Source organism: Aphis gossypii, chromosome 1 (assembly GCF_020184175.1).
Source record: "Aphis gossypii isolate Hap1 chromosome 1, ASM2018417v2, whole genome shotgun sequence".
NCBI lineage: Eukaryota > Metazoa > Arthropoda > Insecta > Hemiptera > Aphididae > Aphis > Aphis gossypii.
The window spans coordinates 23076365-23093758 of record NC_065530.1 but is presented as its reverse complement, the minus strand read 5'-3'; the positions used below and the strand labels follow the sequence as shown (position 1 = coordinate 23093758).

The following is a 17394-nucleotide window of genomic DNA, read 5'->3' as shown; positions in this document are numbered from 1 at the left end:
TAAAATATTTTTAATTTTAAAATACATACTATTGTCTTATTTTTAAAATTTTAAACAACAAAATTATTTTATAAAGAAAAAAATGTATTTGTTATTCATTTACAAATTTAACCTATAATCCTCTCAAGTCTCTAATTGAATATAAATAGGCATATTCTTGATCTATTATAAAATATGTAAATTTGATCCATTTATTGTATCCATTTAATAACGAAACTTATTTTTGAAACAATTTTATAACTTAATTTTCATTTAGTTAATGCCATTAGTTTTACAACATTCTCTAAAAAATGAATTTATTACATTCATCATTAATATTATGATGAAAATTATGAAGTGTAATTATATCAATAAAATATAATGTATTTAATTTAACGATACATTGAGTTTAACGTAATTAAAATAAACAATTTATTTTTGTAAATTGTTAGGAAAAAATATTTGAGTATTTGAAGTTTTTGATTGAAACATTCTTGTATTTTTATTATTATCATGATTATAACCAAATTTAAATATTAATAATTATTTAATAAGACAATTATAATATTGATTTTAATAAGTAAAACAATTTATAATATGATATTTTATACGTAAGAACGTTAATACTCGTAAATAAAAGAACAATAAAAAAAAAATGTAGGTACGTCAATTTATAGTGTGAATATAATAAGTACTAATTTTATTTTTATCACTATGATACTCGTATTTATTTTAATTAAAATGTATTTTTATTTATTTATCGACAATTATTAAAATCAAATTATCATAGTATGTCTAATGAATTTATAAAGTATAATCTTGTATAAATATTTTATGAAACAATATATTTTGATATATTTTAATATTTTGAAATATTAATATAATAACATAGTTTAAATTATTATTACTGTTAACAACATTATTTTTTGGAAAACTTATAAAATTTGACTTATTTGACTATTTTTTTTTTTTTGTAAATTAATTTATAAAATATAAATATTGTTTAAACTAAAAAAAGCACCCACACACCATTGTAGAATTAATACATTAATCAATCCGTTAGAAATCTAAAACATATAAGAGCAACAAAGTATAAAATTATTTTTGAAAAAAAGATTAATAAAATATTATTTAGATAATTACTCATTATCTATATTATCTAAGCTATACTTTAGATTAGGTTATTATAAGGTTATTCAACAGTCATCGATTTTAACACTTTATTTTAACTTATGATAATAATATTATAATCATTTAATTCATTTCGTGACTAAATTAGCTCCAAATTTTGTAGGTACATAGAATAATTACGATCGTCACATGTCACTAGTTTGAACTTTAAAACATTAATTTTTTTTTCAATTTGCTAATTATTTAAACGTTAAATAAATAACATATTTTCTCCTAGCGAACAATCTTTAGTTGCAATAGAGCAACTGTTCTATGCTCAGAGTCGTATTTTTTATTGATGACTTATCATTGCTTACAAAATATCTAAAAAATATTACTCTATTTTTCAACCTAACACTGGTATAAGCTCTTTTAATTTTTACATTTTTGAAAGTATTACATTTAAATGTAATTTACTTAATTGTATCAATAATCACTATTTATAATACACCTAAAAAATATTTAATAAATACTTCATGTTTTGTATAAAAGATTAAAAATTATATTTCATATTTTTAAGTAAATACAATTTATAAGACAATTGATATAATTTACATATATTTATATTATTAGATACATAATATATCTTAACAAATATTATGTACACTGTGAATACGCATGGTATTTTTTGAAATGTTAATAATGCTGTCATGAATTAATTTAATTTAATAATACAATGAAATACCATATGTAGTCTAAATCATTGTAATTTTAGAATTCGTTTTAAGTATCGAATTCTCTAAATTGACCATATTATGGAACAAGTTTATAATTCTTCAATTTTCATTGAAAGCTGTGAGTGATTTTGTAATAGGTATACATATAAAATTAAATTACATAATAATATAATTTTGGACGTTAATTCATAAAAATAATAATTTAATTAATTTCAGGTATAACCATTTTTAACTACCATAAAAATATCACCTAATTATGGATTAATGACATTAAAATGGTTATTAATAATGTATTTACGTCTATTATTTATAGGCAAACGCAGACAATTTGTGTTTACCCTCAATTGGAATTGAAAAAAATATGGTATTGAAAGGATAATATAACTCCATCTCTCTCTCTCTCTCTCTCTCTCTCTCTCTCTTTCACTCTTTTCACCTTTTTATCTCTTTTTATCTTTTGTGCGACCAATGTTTCATTTTTACTCTTTATTTTTATTTCCATTCATATCTACATCAAGCTACAATCTCTGCAGTTTGGTCACGGACCATTGCAGGTATATGCCGATTGCTTCTCGTTTCGTTTGGCACGCAGATGCGGTTGGTTGTCCACGAATACACTTGACTTGCATGTATGTATATTATATTATATATATCTGCTGGTACATATATTATAATAACAATGTTGCATTTTCAGTGCATGATATGCATAATATACCTATACAACAATACGACAGTGGTGAATAATATTCTAAAAGGCTGATGTTAAAGAGAACATATTAATATAATTTTAGTGTCCACGACATTTCTGTACCTGCATACAGTGTTATATTGGAAAAACGTCAACGATAATATATTATTACAAAATGCAATTAAACACTAAATGCAAAACACTGCTACCGTTTAAATTACATCACGAAACACCCAGTCGTGAAGTTGCGAAACCCCTCTCTTTCGTTGTAATCGTCGTTGTCCTCCTCCTTCGACGAGACCACTCGGTCCCGGGGGCAAACGTCGCCTCCGGTGCCGTGTTACCGAGTTCGAATAAAGAAAGTGTACAGTATCAGCTGCCGCAGTAGACTTGCCCGGTAACCGGTTCTTGACGACCGGTCTGGCCGGCCGATATCTGTCTCAAACGACACACAGACACATGTGTTTATTATCTGAAAGTGCAGAATATCGTAGGAAAACATTAAAAAAAAATACGTTTATAACTTTATAAGCCCATGTGGGTAGGTATATATTATAATATAATTATACATTGCGGTTAACATAATGAGCTGTGTAATGCGTAGCCGTGTGATGTGTCATTGGAAAACTTTGAATCACTATTTCGGTGATATAAATATTAACAAGCTGATTTAATAATATGATATAGGGTAAAAACCACTTGTTGTGTAGGTTTTGTAACATGAAAGACGAAACCCTCGGAAAGGTTAAACAGTATCGGTTTTGTAAAATATAGGACAATAGGCAAGTGATTTAATATTCAATAAATATATTAGGTATATTTTTTTTGTGACATAATAATGTGCTAACTCATAGGTTACCTTTGTCTATATATTACAATAATCTATTATTTTTATATTCATATCAATCACTACTCTTTTTTCGGTATATAAATGTTGAGGATAATCTGAGATTTCACTTAAAAATGCATTAACTCACGTTTAATAATAACTGATTTTAATGAGACGTATTCCATTTTTGAATATTGTTTTAAAAAACATTTCATTTGGATATTAAAGATTCAATCTTCCAGTGATACCAGCGGTTATCTTTTCTCGTTAAATAACTATTAACTACTACATTGATTTAGTTAAAACCCACACAGAATAGGCAAATATAATTCCTAAATCAATATACCTACTGTAATATTTTCAAATTAATGGAACATATACATTAAAATTTTTATATTAAATTTAAATTAGTTACTAAAAAATACTGTCATTTGTCAATAACCAACCAATATACGTCATGTATATATCTATACCTATAATTTATACAATAAGAATAATCGAAGATTAAAAAAAAATTTCAAAAGGAAGTAGGTATGATATCTTTTACACCTACCTATACTATATAATTGATTGGTAAATTATAAGTATCAACATGTTATTATGATTAAGTATATCAACTTTCTTAAAAAAACATGCTTTAGTAATATAGGCTAATGTGATACAGTGAATAAAATAATATTAATCAAACCACTTCATTATATAACAATGCCTAAAAAACTAATAATTCTTATTAATGTATTCACGTTATAAATACACATATTTATTGTTATTGATTATGTGCATATAAAATCAATAAAAATATGCATTTTTTTTAAGTAGTTCACTTTACATTTTGGGTGTAATCTATACAATGATTTACAGTATAAAACGCACACGTGTTTTTTATTTTCTTATGTAATAAAAAATAAAACAGTAATTGTTTATAATAAATATAATAATAAAAAATACATAAGTACATAACATAGTCTTATTATATGTGATTCAATCGATACAACAGATATGACCAAATTAAATAAAAAAATTATTCTAATGGCTTTACGTTATTATTATTTTACGAAACTGATAGTTTCTTTTGAATTTGTACACTTAAGATTCTAAATAAAATACTCAACTGGTACCTAACCTAACCTAAAAATCCCAGTCATTTGTATTCAAAGTCATACATAATAATGTGGTCACAATAAAAACAAGGGGGAAGTCGTTTACGGCGTTTTTCAAAACGGATGTTCATTTGAAAATCCCTTTTCACCATTTCTTAGCGCGAAAACCATAGATGTCCTCAAACAATGGTGTCTGGCTTTTCCCGTATCAAACCCCCTGTCTAGTAGCAAAGCCCCTTAAAAGGGTCTTCATTAATTATTCTGTTCGGACACAAGAGGGCATTTCCATCATCGTGAAACATGTCGGTGGCACTACAATACAAAATTATCTCTCAGAATTGTTCCACGTTCACGCTACGTTTCCTTTCTACTATAAATATCATCCGAGAAATGAGACTGTTATTGGTATATTGTAGAACCGACATTATTTTGAGTTTGCGTGATACTGAATTTAAATTATTTACGAAAATAAGAAAAATTTTTTTTAATTTTTAGAATCGCATGTTCATTACAATAAAGTAGGCAAATATTTACTTAGAATTTAATTTAACGGTAAAAAAGATGAAAATCGTAATTTTTTTTATTATTCAAACGAACTTTGTCTATATGAGATCATGTTGGTATGTAAAATTATAAACTCAACTAGTACCACTGAATCTATATAATTGTAGTCCTGCCCCTATAAATATGCTTCTTCAAGTCCCCAATAAATCTCCGATATCGAATTATACTCGATAATATTATAAATTGAACGTTGAACTAAACGTTTTATTTAATTGTGAATAAAAAAGTACATAATAATATATTATACGCGTTGAATGAGTTACAATTATACACAACGAATAAATTTACGTTATGATTGTGCTAAATATTTATAAGCTGTCAGTGAATACTAACACGTCATAATTATGATAACGTAAAAGGCAATATGTAACCGACCCTGGACATCGTCTATATTTATGTAATAATATATTTTGTAAATAGCGCTCCGCATGAAAATCAATTTTAATTGCGGTCGATGGGTTTGAGAGGTGAAATAAACACGTAATGTGTCTCCGGTGGCCGTGAATTTTCCAATTGATCGATGGAAAATATTAACAGATCATGGTAATAACAATACCTATTATCGTTGTTGATCATTTAGTGTCTGTAAATAAGGAGAAAAAATACATATTCTCCCTACCTTTGCTAAGGCCTGTCAGTTAATCTTGGTGACAACTGATTATATTAAGCTCCTTAATTTTAATCCAGCGATTTAGTTTAAAGAGATTTTCTTGAATCCATTGATAAGAAATAACTATTCATTAATAATGATTTAATGTTGTACTACAACTAAATCAATGTAGAATTCTGATTTTTATCTCTTTCACATAATTATAATAATATTATAATATATATTTCAAGTACAGGATAAAAAAATGACATCCACTAAAAAAAATAACAACAACAAAATATCAACTAAGTATCATAAAAGTAATTAATTTATACTATTACAACTTTCAAAAAAAAATAAAATAAAAATGTTTCAAATTATTTTATTTGTTACGTTTAGTGAAATATTATTCCATGGATTATTCGAGCATAAATTATTTCATTACATATTTTAAGCAAACATGAATTACAAAATCATCATAGTTTTAAAATTATTTTTAAAAATTAATTCCACAGATAATTATTATATTATAAATGCAAATTTAGAAGAAAACCCATTTCAGACTTAAACTTAAGTTATTCAAATAATGCATTATTTTACTATATTTGTTTATTTTAATTTTGTATATCATATTAATTTAAATCATTAAAATTAAATGAATTTTTTAATTATAAGTATATTTTTAAGTTATGGTAAATTCTTAAACGGCTATAACGAAATGATGAAAATGGTATTTAATAAAAACATATTTTTATATGAAATTAATTTTAAACAACGATACAATTAAATTGATATTTTGTCATTTAAAATTTACTAACTTTGATACTAAGTTGTAATCAGTTATTATACCTGTTCTAATAAATTAATTCCGAAAATCATGACAGTGTAAAACAAAATTAAACTGATATATATATATATATATATATATATATATATATTATATATATATATATATATCATCTATATTTGACCTATTTCTTAAAAAATAAATAAATCTTTTCATCACTATAAGGTACGTGAAGCAATAATAAAATCAACTATTCGTTATCATCAATTATTTATGTTCATATGTAGACGTTAAATGTTAGTAAATAATTATCTATTTGAACTGGTATATGCTTGCGCACGATTGGAGCTGATTAAAAAACGTTACTGGACATAAGATACGAGTATACGACATCGGACAACGAATAATAATTATCATTTTTTTCTTCCCACGCCTAATAAGTTGTACCTACAAACTTGTACTAGTTTGTTGAGTAGCACATTGAAAATTATTTAGCGAACATATTTTTTTGGGTTCATATATTACGTAATTAGGTCAAGAGAATTCAATGCATATGCGAATGTCAACAAAATATGTCTAATATGAGGTATGATTTTCTGATGTAAAATTAATGTTTTAATTATTATTGAACACCAAAAATATAATAATACCTACGCGGGGAATAAATAATGACAATGTACTAATGCTTAAAATTGTAATATTATTTTATACTTACTAAGTACGAATAAGTCACAGGATTTAATTAATTATGATTATATGAACGAATAATACATTTATATAGAGAGGGAGAGAGAGTGAGATACACACCCATAATTTTAAATTACGTAATTGCATTATTTAATTACAATACAAAGATCTATTATAAATTGTAATAGTCTCGTATAATCTGTTTGTTCAAATACAAATTACAATATATTATAAACATTGAAAATAACGAAATTAGAAAAACAATTATATTATACATTTATATTTTAATATATTATAAGTATCTTATCAATTTTTATGTTATACGAGTATAGCTAAATAATGCGTATTTATTATTTATACTGAAATAATGTAATTTGTTCAAATTGTATGTATATTTTTGCTGATCAAGACTTTTAATTGTCTAAATAAGTTTTTGATAAATTGTAATTTTTAAAATGGATTAACGAGATCTTATAACATAGATATGTCGTCAACTTTATTAGAAAAATAAAATGTTTACAATCAAGATCGTTCAGTAAAATTATAAATTAAATTAAACTTTTTACTCCCTATCCTAAACTAATTTATAATCCTACATTATAAGTATGATATATGAATCCCATTTAGTTATACGTTGACTTAGATATGACACAGAATATTTATAAAATTTACCATAATTATCATTACAATGCAAAAGCTATTTGCCAAAACTTTTACATTGTATAAAATTTATAAAATTATTATACTAGTATCCTATTAACTGAAATCAAATGACCTACAAAAAATAAAAAATAAAATAAAATGTTCAAACTCGATTTATGATAACCAGATCACTATAATAATCGATAATGATACATTTGTTCTATATTGGGCACTTCCTATTATATTAATAGTAGATACCCTTGGAAGTGATAAAAGGGGCTAGAAGTAATTAAAAAAAAAAAATTGACATTACTGAAATAATTCGAATAGTGATCTATATAACACTCTCGGCCTTGGTGATTAACAAACCTGAGGTCCCATTGCTTTTGGCATTCCAGTCAAGTTCAGGCGACTATAGACAATTACTTAACACGTTTGTGTAACGCGCGTGCACGTAAGACAAAAATTGCTCTAAACTATAATAAATTTATTATGCAATTTTTTTTTTTTTTTGTTTTTTTTTTACTTATAATCTATATATAATATTACTCTTCAAACTAAATAATAATTTTATATTTTCTATAGGTTATAAGCATAACGTATTATGTGCAGAACGCTAAGCACCACCTCTGGTACATATTATATTATTGTAGTGTTTTGTGAGTATATAGAGATCGGAAAGATTGCACACGCGCCGGTGCGCGTCGCGGACTCGCGCGCGCGCGCATGTATATGTATTTCTCCTTTCACTGTTGTCCTTGTGTGACAATGAACCGTTGGTGGAGGCTGTGGTGGAAACTTATATTGCATATAGGTAAAGGGGGTGACACGAGCGCGCGGGCGCACACATACCTGACCGATCACTTTTTTTTTTTTAATCGCCTTCAGCGGAAATATTGTAACTACAACGCGTTGTATTTTCAAACAGCCAGTGAGCAACACGATCAGCAGATACACTGCTATTATACTGCAAACGTAATATTCATGATATCGTGTTACAGATAGATTATATTTTATTTACATAATAATACATAATATTAATTGTTATTATTGAAAATAATATTATCATGCGTTGATGGGTTGTGTGAGTGTGTATACGTGTCGCTAGTCCGATTAAAGCATTATGATTATGAACAATGAACATCAAAGAAAATATTCCTTTATACCTACACGCTGACGGTGAAAACACCATATAACGCATGCCCCTTAAAATGATCTAAATTAAAATTTCAATCAATACAATTAAAACCGTCCATCAATATATGGGTAACAATTGAACTTATAAATAATAATAATCTTTAATAGAACAAACAGATTATAGTATACAAGAAAAATTTACTGGACATACCTACAATGTACAAATACGTATTTATATATATAAGACAAAAAATACTTAAATTCTATTATTTTTACACATTTATATCATATGATACTAGTGAATAATAATAATTAATTATTTAAACATTTTTTTATAAATATTGATCTTAACTTTACCAATAATTTATTTAAAAAAAAATTAAATACATAAATTTCCTTCAAAATTAATTTTTTTCAATCAAATGTTCAAAATAGTTTATTACATTGCATATTATTATTCAGATTTATAAACATAAATATTAAGGTTATCATATTCCTTTAATCTCTAATAAGTGATTACAGTATTTAATAATTTTAGTAGATTAAAAAAGTACAATCATACCAATTATGATTTATGATAAATAATATGTATGTTTTTTGAGTAAAACAGAAAATCTATACACACATTAGTGACAATCATGATTAATGATGGTTAATTTGTCGATAATCTACAAACCTCTTTATTTAAATTGATTCATTTGTTTTAACTTTTGTGTATAAATATAATATAGTTCATTGTTGTACATAAAAAATCTAAAAATTATCAACTGTAGTTTGATCAATTTTAGAAGGTATTATAATTAAGACTTATTAAATTATTTTTTAATAACATTTCATGAGTGTTTTCAATTTAAATTAAATTATATTAACATTTGATTATTGATATATAGTAAATAACACATGTTTCACGCTTTGTTTTTCTACAGATAATTGTTTAATGATTTTTTCGGACATTTTTAAATTATAACTGTGTTTTTTTAACCATGTTATTATTATACTACATTTTTTTTTATTGTTCCCAATATTTTATATCAACATAATTTAATTTATTTCAAATTAGTATCAATAGGTGCTTACGGCAATAATAATAATTATTTTGTTTTATACAACACCTTCAAATTAGCTTATTTATATTTTTAAAATATACAGCAACTAAGTAAATAAGATTTTTTTGAGAATAAATACTTTGAACTCAATATATGATACATACATCAATAAATAATATTTTATAAGTGAGATGGTAAATTTACAATATTTATACAAAATCGTATATTTTTTTAATTTAATATTTACTAATAAAGAGCAATATTAAAAGTAACTGTATAACTACCTACAATAAAAATAATTTTGAGTGAATATTGAATAATTTAAAGTAATAATATGACGTATAAAATTTTTATTATTAACTTTATCATATTATCTGTACTATACTATTATGATTTCAAATTGAGTGAGTTGAATATTTTAGTTTAATTATTCTTTTAAACTTTTTAACGTTGGTTTAAATTATATTAAATATACTCATATTTTTAGGTCCATGTTATAAGGTTTGGAATAAAAGCTGATTCGTCGCGGTCATGTTTTATTAATTAATGTCTCATTCGCATTCTTCAATGTGTAGTTGTAACGAGTTTATCTTTACTGAAATATAGACACATAAGAAACACATCTGCAAAATATATTCGCGTTTTTTTTATATGGCATTAAATATATTTTCTAATACATCAGTTTATATAATTAAGCGATAATAATTTAAAAAACGTGTATTCATATTTATCATTGATTGAATGTGACAAGTTGATGAACAGTTCTATTCAATTTAGAGAGAAATAAAATAAAAATGTGAAGAAATCAATCGCACACAGACGAAGGAACACATTTTAATTCACTTTTGGTTATTCTAAATTCTAATCGATTTAAGTAGTTAATACATCAATGCAGCGTTAAAAGAAACTTATTTAAATAAGTATATACTTTTTACGAGTTAAAAATATATCACATGGGGGATTTTACTATCCGTTTTTTATCACTCAGTAAAAATAGATTACTTCGATAAGACGACACCGATCCATCGTTATTAGATATTATCCATTGTATAAGGATGAATAATATTAATTTCTGAAATTTATAATCACAATTCGCTTGTACCACACAGGTCGTGTACAATGAACGAATGAATTGGTCGCGGCGGACGACTACTACTACGTCAGCGGTACCATCATGTACAGCGTGGTAGCGCATCAAAATTACGGCCGGGAACGGCGGGACAACCGGCAACAGACGCAACAGCACCAGCACGGGTCGACGTCGCAACAGCACCACCACCATCATCACCACCACAGTCACCATCACAATCAGAACCATCATCACGGTCAGCAAGCGGGTGGAACAGGCTCCGATGGCTGCGGCGGTGGAGGGGGTGGCGTAGGAACTAGTGGCGGCTCATGTGGTGACGGTTCATCGCGACAACAGGCTCAACAACACCACCATCATCCGGACGGCAGGAAACGGTCGCAGAGACATCGGAATCTGTCGATAACCGGACGTTTCCTCAACTATATCAAGCGCAGGTTCAACCCAGCACAAGGTAAACCGAAACACAATTGTTTTTCCCGTAATATAAATAATAAATATTGTGCTCAATATTATGGATTATTATTATTATTAGGGGTGGGTTCTCAAACTCTTCGAATCTGAAAACGCCTTCAAAGTTGTTTTTTTTTTATAAGCTCAAATTGGGAAATCTCGAATTGTTCGAGCACAATCGAATTTAAAATTTTTGCTAATGACAGCAAAATTAATTCAATTTTTTCTCTATTATATTATGAAAACACCTAGTAATTGTATTATTGTTTTAAATATTTTGATTTGCTATGTTTAACTACTTTAAACTTAAGTTTGGATGAGATTCGAGTTCAAACATAATGAAAGAATAAATAAGTTCGTGTTCACGAAAATTTAATATGACCCACCCCTAATTATTAATTATTATATTCCGCAGATCAGGGCTAGTTGGCTCACTTTTAAATTTTTAAATTTTTAAATTTTTTAGTTACTAAATTATTTTGTGACTTTAAAGCACAAACTAAACTCAACAATTATAGATAAACTATAGGTACGACACTACATAAATAATTTAAATTACCAATCATCTTAATTTATGTCGATAAGCATATATTAAATTATAATAGAATAATTGTTTACTTCTTATAAATTAATTTTTAATACACAAATAAAAATAGCATATTTGATTAAAATAAAATAAAAAAAACATATGATGATAAAATAGCATATAATAAAATACAATGATTTTCATATATATAGTACCTACCTACTACTCAAGTTAAACGATCGAGTTTAAAGATCAACTTTCCCTTGTACCCAACTAGCCCAGGTCTCCCCTATGTCATAATATAACCAACTTTATGTCACCGGATAAAATGTCCTGCATCGTGTTGTATTTTTTTGTGTAGGAGGGTATACTTATACGTTAGTGGTTAGTATGCTCAGACAATGTGTGAGAAAATATAGTTTGTTTACAGTCTGTACACACCATGCTGTCGATCTTAATACCTTTTTTTAGATCACTTACAAGGTTTTTGTATACAATATTCAATATTGTGACAAGATAAAGTGAATACAGGTAAGTCAAAATATAGGTAGGTATTAAGTGTTAACTGATATTTGAAGAAAATTAAAAAATTAAAAATATATTAACCTTAATTAATTATCTTAGAAAACAATATTATTCATATAGATTAACAATATTTTAATCTATTAAAAAAAAATGTAATTCTACTTTCTAAATTAAATCGTTTAAAAAATTTCAAAACCATTCATTTAATCTCATAAATAGTAGAAAATTTGTTAAAATGCATAAATATTATATTATAAGTGTATTAATCAGATTCAGATATTGGTATCGAAATATACAAAATATTTTTCCAACAGTTCATTTTCTGCAGTTATTACACAGCTGGGAACTACCAGTGAAGAATATCACGAATACAGAGGATTCACCTAGCATTTTCATTCCCTTTATTTTTAACGTAGATTTTTATTATATTTTAACTAATTATCAATTACAGTGTAACAGGTATAAATGTATAAAACATTTTTTTGAATGTAATAATAAACGATGTGTAAATACAATTTACATTTTATACATCTAAACAAAAACAAAACAGTTTTTACTTGAAGTGAGATAAGTAAGTAATTAAAAAAGCAAAACAAAAGTATAAATATAACATGTATTTATATATAGATATATGTACTCAGAAAGCATTTGTAATTTTTATTTACAATGCGTTGATTCTGTACTATTTGTAGAGTACTTGAATAAAATATAAGGGAAAGGATATAATTATTTTAATAATTATGAATAAATTAAAAATATTATAATATTATATGATATGCTTAACATTTTTCATCGGGAAATAATAAGAATAATTATGTTAAAAATATCTAGAACTAATATAATATGCATTATGCATTGTTTATATAAATCATGCTAAATAACTTTAATCCTACTGTGTGAATGAACATAATACATAAATGACATACTCATATTAAAATATATAATTTCAATAAGATGTATTGTCGTGATAAACTATGTACTATTAAAATGTACATTTTATATGAATAAATTATAAACCTAACTAAAGATCAATAACCAATATAATACGTACACATGATAAATATCCTAAAATTTAAGGCCCTTAATAAATTGTGTACTTTAAATAAAAAGCTTGTAACGTATTATCAATGTCATCATATTTTATTCAACTAAAAAACATTAATTTTAATTACGATTTTATGATATGTAAAATTGTTGTACCAATTAAATTTCATAACGTTTTTCCATACCTGTTGGGCTTACATGCTTAAAAATAAAAGTAATAACGATAGTATTTCGTAGCTGAATAATGCGTGCAGTAAGACTATTCAAGGCAAATTAGTTGTAACAGTTTTGAGTCGGTTTCTTAATATTTAATACTTTTAACTATAACTTATTATATTGTGTTTACTAGCTGTTAATCATTTCTGAAATCGAAATAACACGAATTTTTTTTTCCATAAAAATATTCAAATATGTTTATTGTTAATATTATAAACTTCTTCATTCAATCATTTGAGAAAATAAAAATTGATAGTAATAAAAAAAAATGAAAAATAATAATGAATAAATGAATACAAATAATACAAATATTTCTTTTTAATATGTCAATTGTAAACAATATAAATTACGTAATATCTACTATATTTTCAAAAACTTAAATATTTTTTGAAATAATAAGTTCCATATATATAAAGTTAAACCTTGATAAAAATACATTATATAGTCGTGTTTTGAGCCATAAGTCAATGTTTAGTGGTTATATTTATTATTCACAGGTTCCTATTTCTAGGTCACCTCTACGATGGTTAGGTATTTTGAATTTATTGTAATTGCATATAATTACTATGTAGTATATCAATTTTTAAAATCCAAATAAAGCATTGATAAAATAGCCACATGATTCCGAAGGCCTCAAATTCTGTATGTAAGATATTTTTAAAAATGTTCTGTATTGAAATTTAAGTATATACTATTTAAAAATTCTAAGAATCAGAATTTTAATGAATACATAACCAAGCATTAAAATGAATTAAGTACGTACTAAAATAATTATAATATACACTGAAACCAGGGTCCACAGACGTATTTTGAAGGAGGTGGTAATTATTTTATGAACATAGTTTTATTTGAAATTAATAACAGTGAGAACTAAGAGGATTAAATTTAGCATAGTGGGAGACATGAATATTTTGAATAGATATGTAACGAATAAATCAATTAGTTATTATATATATAAATGTATAAGCATAATGACTTATAACTAATGCTGTAAAATTATATTATAAGTAGCTATATACATAATACCTATATTAGTAAATATAAATATTATATATTACCTATGTATTACCCTACAGTTCACTGTTAACGTAATAAGCAAATAGATAATGTGTAGGTATAGTTAAGTTAGGTCAGATCAATTTTATGATATTATTGTTCTGAACATTAAAGTATAAATTATAGCTATACGATGACTTTCAGTATTGCAATCGGATTCACGCACAAACTAAAATCAGTGAAAAATTTGGTATCTGCATAAATTTAACTACCTAATAATTAACACATAGTTGGACATCAGCGTAAAAATACAAACAAAAAATTGGTGCAAATGACGGGATATGCCATCTACAAATGTGATCTTTTTAGCAATCTTTGAAAAGAATATTGCACGAAAAAAAATCGGCCGTTTTAAAACGACCACTGTCATTTTTGTGTGTCGGCGTACTCGCATCTACATTATTTCCGTTTTATAAAAATGCTTCGAGTATTCAGTACTTTTTGAAATGTTATCATTTCTAAAATCACCTGCATATACACATACCTCGTGTATTATATACCATCTGTAACTATCTATAACTGTGTTTTTTGTAAATTTGGTTTCAATTTTCAACGATATTATATAATAGTGAAATATTCTGCCCGAGGGATTGCTAAACGAGTTATTTTTTTCTTTACAAAACGAAATAATATTATTATGTTTAGTGCGAAAAGTATGACGTGAACTCGTTTCAGATATTATATCATACTTATTGTGTTCAATCTCGTATCGTTTAAAATCTGTTCATTTCAAATTCCAATATACCTATAGCATATCTGTAACGATAGACTGATTGACGCACTTATAACGGGTAGAGTTCGATTAAATTGTAAGTTGCCGAGTCATTTTCATCATCATATTATTATGGATATAAAATACTGAGCTGGTACATTGTTAAATCGAAATAATGAAGAATTTAAAGTTGTTCGTTTTATTAGACGACAGTTAGGTTCATGTTTAGTTTGATACTATATAAGTGTAAGTATTTACAGATTTCACAAAGAAATTCATTTAATAATATGATACTGAATATTTATAAGCATTTTAACCGATATCAATTTTTAATTTTTTTTATATTCTTGTCGATATAATATACGTTGTTTTAAATTTATTACATTATTCTGCTTGATCGTTAACGAATAATAAATATTACGTGTGTGTAAAATGTAAATTTATGGTGAAAACGAGAAAAAAATGTTGAAACGTAACTATACATTTCTGATCCCCTGGTACTAATGTACTACATTCAACATACATACACTGATACACATCAAAATAATATTAGGTATATATGTACGATAATTGTATACTATGTAATTTAATATACATATTATTATTAAAATAAAGTGTAATATCGGATAGGTTCGTATAATCGTATCATATCTATTCAGTCCCTAAACCGTAGGATTATTATTTTACTAATGTTCTTAAACACTTACGGTATTTATATGATAAATTATAATATTGTTGTTTTTGATAATATTTATTCTTCAAGAGTAAAAGCAATTCCATACGGTAAGCGCCATCTAGCGGTACATTTAGACGACATACTATATATTTTATTGTCCGTCGAGAATAACAAAATAAGATATAGCTATACTTACAATTATTTAGAACATAGGTTACTACGAAAAATAATGGTAATATTATTATAATATTATGATTTTTAATAATATATACGTTAAACTATACCTACATATTATAATACAATGACAATATTGTAAAATGAAAATGTTTTATTGAAATTACTGTAATTAGTTAGTAGGTAGGTACATAGTTTAATAAAAATACACACCTAAGTGCCTACTTCTTTTTCACTTGCATTAAAATTATATTAAGTACCTACTTTTATTAACCCTTATAACCTATAGATACCTACCAGTCAATTTGTTTTATTTTGTCATGCTATCTTGAACGTCGTCAAGTGGACGTAGATGTGTGCGATATTCCAATGTTTTTATTATAGTAATATAGCCATATAGGTAAGTAATCTTGTACACGGAACTTCCGAGTTCCCAGACCGTATTTGTCCGTACTTGTTGTTAACTAACTTTATTCTATACATTGGCATTTGATGCACTATATGTATCAAAAGTGTAGTTTTATTTCGAGTAATTTTTTTGTTAGGAGTTCTCCGCGTCTCCTCGTGGGAATGCTATGTTTGAGATGTGTTTTAGTACTAAGTAAATAGTTTTTCTTTATTCCATGATATAATGTTTGTAATATTTCCCTGATTTTCAAATTAATTATGATTCGCATGTCATTTACGGACGATAATTAATTAATTCAGATTCAACGAAATATCTTGCTCGAATTAGAGAGCTATTTTTATAGTACTTATACTAAAGTACTGACTAGGTATTTAATTACGTATATAATATATAATATGTCTATACATATTTGTGCCTGATTTTCTCTTTTTAATTTTATGTTCAACGTCACCATATAATATAGATTAACATACTTAAGACTTTAAGAGTTAAGAAACGTCCGTGACGATTATAGTTTATACAAAAAGTTTACAAGTGATTATAATTATAATCACTTAACCACTGTTTTAATCATTTAGCCGTTTATATAGGTAACTAATAATTGTATGTATCAATATAACA

The 17394-nt window shown here is 25.7% G+C and overlaps 1 protein-coding gene across 8 annotated transcripts in view; it reads left to right on the top strand.

Annotated features, from left to right (window-relative positions):
- The window catches only part of LOC114129135 (Kv channel-interacting protein 1-like), a 390998-nt gene that overhangs the window by 214831 nt on the left and 158773 nt on the right, over nucleotides 1-17394 (top strand). For 6 of the 8 annotated variants that reach the window (XM_050200786.1, XM_050200767.1, XM_050200770.1 and 3 more), the window contains one exon: nucleotides 11005-11436. In XM_050200786.1, coding sequence (XP_050056743.1) covers nucleotides 11070-11436 — 367 coding nt within the window. In that variant the 5' untranslated portion in view covers nucleotides 11005-11069. Of the gene's footprint in view, nucleotides 1-2309; nucleotides 2456-8681; nucleotides 8979-11004; nucleotides 11437-17394 lie in introns of those variants that run through there. The other 2 variants (XM_050200769.1, XM_050200784.1) reach the window with 2 other exon arrangements.